Source organism: Benincasa hispida, unplaced genomic scaffold, assembly GCF_009727055.1.
Source record: "Benincasa hispida cultivar B227 unplaced genomic scaffold, ASM972705v1 Contig50_2, whole genome shotgun sequence".
Lineage (NCBI taxonomy): Eukaryota > Viridiplantae > Streptophyta > Magnoliopsida > Cucurbitales > Cucurbitaceae > Benincasa > Benincasa hispida.
Window position 1 is genome coordinate 893,535 of NW_024064891.1, and position 4,466 is coordinate 898,000.

At 30.9% G+C, this 4,466-nt stretch overlaps 1 protein-coding gene across 1 annotated transcript; it reads left to right on the forward strand.

The window, feature by feature from the left end:
* The first annotated feature begins 1,297 nt into the window (after window positions 1-1,297).
* Window positions 1,298-3,504, forward strand: LOC120069593. Its single transcript, XM_039021383.1, has 2 exons — window positions 1,298-1,969; window positions 3,045-3,504. Exons 1-2 carry the CDS (start codon window positions 1,420-1,422, stop codon window positions 3,500-3,502), a joined length of 1,008 nt encoding a protein of 335 aa, XP_038877311.1. The 5' UTR covers window positions 1,298-1,419; the 3' UTR covers window positions 3,503-3,504.
* The last annotated feature ends 962 nt before the right edge of the window (window positions 3,505-4,466 follow it).

A 4,466-nucleotide genomic window follows, 5' to 3' on the forward strand; every position in this document is an offset into this window, starting at 1 on the left:
TTGTGCCTATAAAAATTAAAACAGGAATTGTAATTAAGAAAAAGTACACAGTCAGTCATTAATATTTAATTACAAAATACATGTGAATCCCACTTGAGATTTACAAAACATGCACTACCCAATATAATAACTGATAACATATGATTTTTTGCAAGATCTTAAGAAGGAAGATTTTTTTTCTTTAAAAACAAGGAAGTATTTGAATTTTTATACATTTGTATCTAATAGGTTAGTAAACCTTAAATAAAAAAACACTTAATATATTCATAAATATAATTGTCGATGTCAAAATTTGGTCATAGAAAACATACCTAGCATTCACGTGAGACACTAGTGGTGAAATTTTATTAACAAAGGAAAAGAACGTGGCCTGTAAAAGAGAAAATTTACACAATGATATGGGCGCTTGCCACACGCTTTGTGGTGTTTAAATTAAAGAGTGAAAATTAAAATAATATGGAAGCTAAGGAGTTTGAAAGTAGGATTCAAGCTTTCTCTCTATGAGTTATAATGATGTATTTATAGAAGTGGTTGACTTAGGTTGTCTCCCGATAGGATTTTAGAGTTACATTAGGATAATCCTTCAACTTATTGGGATGGGTCATGGCCTCTTTCGCGTTTGCCTAGGATTGGCCTCGACCAAACATCTTCTTCGAGGCCCATTTTAGTCCTAGGGTGATGTTTTGGGTTGGGACATGTGCATGACTTGCATCTCCCATTAGCTATTTCATTAGGTTTGCCCAAGACAAAACACTTTGATTTGGACTTTGATACGAACTAATCCTCTTCTCCTTAAGTTGGTGCTATTTTTGGCCTAAACCTTGTTATTTTCTGGACCTTGTTAGTTCCCTCTTTATTTTATGTCAATTATACCCTTCAATCCAGAATCACTCATAACAATAATTAAATAGATTATATACTCATTCGTTCTCTTAAAGTTGAAGTTTTCTTTAAATTTAAAAAAAGGAAAAAAAAAAAAAAAAAACATCAAGATGGATATTAAATATATAAGTTTAGAATGCAAATAAGAAAATTATTTGGTGCATTCCAGGCTACACTCATTTTTGTGTAGCTCACTCAAATGTCCAACACGTGAAAATTTTTATTTCTTTAAAAAGAAATCTGTATATATATACATACACATACATATATATATATATATATATCCAAAATTTTATGAGCAATTGTTTAGTATTTGTTTTGTATAATTGACTAGTGTGGAGCTGAATTCATAGTTGAAATTCTCCCCCATCTTTTTCTTTACAACAACTTAAAGTAGTGGAAAGAGAGAGAAAAAGGGCACAAACTTCAAAACCTCAAATGATCCATCATCATTTAGTTCCAAAAATTCCCCTTTCTTTCCCAACCCATTAAAGAGAAGGAAGAGGAAAAACAAAAAGAAAAAAAAGAGCAACCACCATGGTTAAACCTTGGCAACAATCAAAATCACAACCAAGAACCACAAAAACAAGCAATAATAATCTTCTTTGTCCAAAGATTTTCATCTATCTCATCTCCATCTCTGCCCTCCTTTTCATCCTCTTCCACATCCAATCCCTCCACCACCACCATGTCCCTCCACCACCTTCCTCCGCCGCCACCGCCGTGAAGCTCCGCCGCTCCGTGACATTTCTTCCCCTCAAAGACTTGCGTTACTCGAACAAAGCCCTGGAAGGCCACACCTGGTTCATGAGCTCCTTGTATGACATCCACGAGGAAGGAGAAGTTCAATTCCAGCAATTTCCATCGCCGGCGGTGGGCGGCGACGAGCGGCTGCTTTGCCTGAAGGGGCGTGACACCCACGACGGGTCTTGGAATTACTATGGGCTAGCGTGGCCGGAAGCGCTGCCGGAAAACGCAACGGTTATGAAAGGAGTGAGCTTCGTGTCTTACAATCATTACGATTATGAAAACATTTGGCATGGATTGTCGGCTCTCATGCCTTTCGTTGCTTGGCATCAGATTCAAGGTAACACTCCACCCTTTTTTTTTTGGATTTATTCATCCCATTTTTACTCATTTTTTTGCTTGAATTCTGGGTTTAGCTACTTGGAATTTGTGTGAAGTTTTGATACCTTCTTATTTTTTTTTTAATTTTAAATTTTTTATGTGTCTAATAAGTCATCGCTGGTTGTCAAATTTCGTTGGCTTACTATATATATAAAATTAAATTCGACATATTAAGGATTAATTAATATTTCCAAAAAACTCATAAAACATCATACAGCTTAGCTTGAAAAATAAAAAATAATTTAAGTATTAATTTAAATATTTTTTTATTAACTGAAACATTTATTCATATCAATATTTTATTGATGTATCCATAAAACCGAAATTCTAATATTATTATCGACATCGATATTTTAATCTTTATTTATATGATACCAAATTTCTATTATTTAATAAATTAAATCATCATAGTTAAGATTAAATGAGCTATTAGATAGAAAATTAAAAGTTTAACAACAATCGTATAAAATTTTATAGTATATAGAATCTAATAATTAAATAGATATAATTTTGCGCCAAACATACATATGCATAGGTAGAAAAAAAAAAAATTCAATTAATATTTATATGTGTTTACGATCATAAAATTTGTGGTTTAAACCCCTCAATTTTTATTATATTATAAGAATAGATAGTTAAGTAGGCAATATTTTTATAAAGATGAATAACATCTAACTTTTTTTGTTTTTTTAAAAAAATATGTGGATAACATCTAAATGTTTCATAGAATACTAAATTATAAAACCATCTAACACATTTCTTAACTTTTAATCTTGTATTTAGTCTATACCTATATTTGGAGGCCTATAAATATGAAAAATAAAAGTGGAGAGAACTATTAGATATATAATTTTTTTTTTAAACAATATAGATAAGTATCAAACTTGAAATTTCAAAGTTGATAATAAAAGTGTATACCAATCAAGCTATGTTCATCAACATATATTCATAATTTTGTTCATTTTTGGTAATGCTTATTTAAAAGAAGAATTTCTATTTTCTTTAATTTGATATGAAGTTATGATACAACATAGGAAAGTGTGAAGTAGCAGAGAGATGGATACTATACCACTGGGGAGAGCTGAGGTTGAAGATGGGAAAATGGGTTACGACATTAATGGAAGCCACATTCGGAAGGCCGCTGCAGATTGAAGGTTTCGAAGGGATCGGTGAGGGGCAGCCGGTTTGCTTCGAGAAGGCGGTGGTGATGAGGCACAACGAGGGCGGAATGTCGAGGCAGCGCCGAATGGAGACCTACGACTTCATGAGGTGCAAGGCCCGGCTGTTCTGCAATTTCACATTGCCGGAGCCATCGTCAGCGGCGGTGGGGATGACTATCTTTATGAGAACGGGGGCTAGGGCGTTCAGAAATGAGACGGCGGTGGTGGAGATCTTCGGGGAGGAATGCGCAAAAGCCGCCGGCTGTCGCCTAACGGTGGCTTATTCAAATAATCTCACCTTTTGTGAACAGGTAACCCATCCTTTAATCTAGCTTCCTCTTTTTTTTTCTTTTCTTTTTTTTTTTTCTAATTGAGATTTTGAATTTTGAATTTTGAATTTTGTTGTTATTTTAAATTATCAATTTATACTTTGATGCATAGTATTTATTTTTTAAAAAATTACTCTCTTAGTTTTTGAATTTTGGAGAATATTTGTCTTTGTATATGAATATTTAAAAGGTAGATTTTTAGTCTTTGAATTTTTAAATGAGTGTATTTGGCCCTTTAATTTTTAAAATATTACTTTTTAGTCCTTGAATTTTTTAGAATAGATTTAAAAGATTGCTAAAATAATTTTTTATGGTATTTTAAAATAGAAAAATAACATTTAGAATAAATTTTAAAATTTAAAATATCACCTAATTATATAAAATAATTACAAAAATTACTTTAGAGTCTTTTTAAACGTATTTTTCAAATTCGAAGACTAAAAAGATTCTATTTTGAAAATTTAGGAAACAAATTTACTTAATTCTTAAAATGTAGAGGATTAAACAAGTACTTTTTGAAAACTTAGTGATCAAACACACCAATTTTTTCAAATTTGAAAAACTAAAAAAGTAGTTTTTTTTTTTTTTTTTAATTCGTTCCTTCTAAAAATATATATTGTTAAACAACACAATAAAAAATCATATCACTAGGATGCTTATACATAGAAATCCATTTGGCTCATTACCAAAATTATATTTTTTTCAAAGTGGTATGTCAATTGTCCATGTGCCAAATTATATTTAGTTCTATTTGATAATTGTCATTTATTTAGTCTCCTTTGTAATATTTTTTTTTAGTTTTTTTTTTAAATCAACTCTATAGACACTACTTCTATTTCAAAATTTCTTCATTTATTATTTAGTCTCTATTTATTACCTTTTATCAATAGTTTAAAAAACGAAGCCAAATTTTGAAAACTACAAAAGTAGCTTTAATTTTTTTTTAAAAAAAAAAATTGGCTAAGAA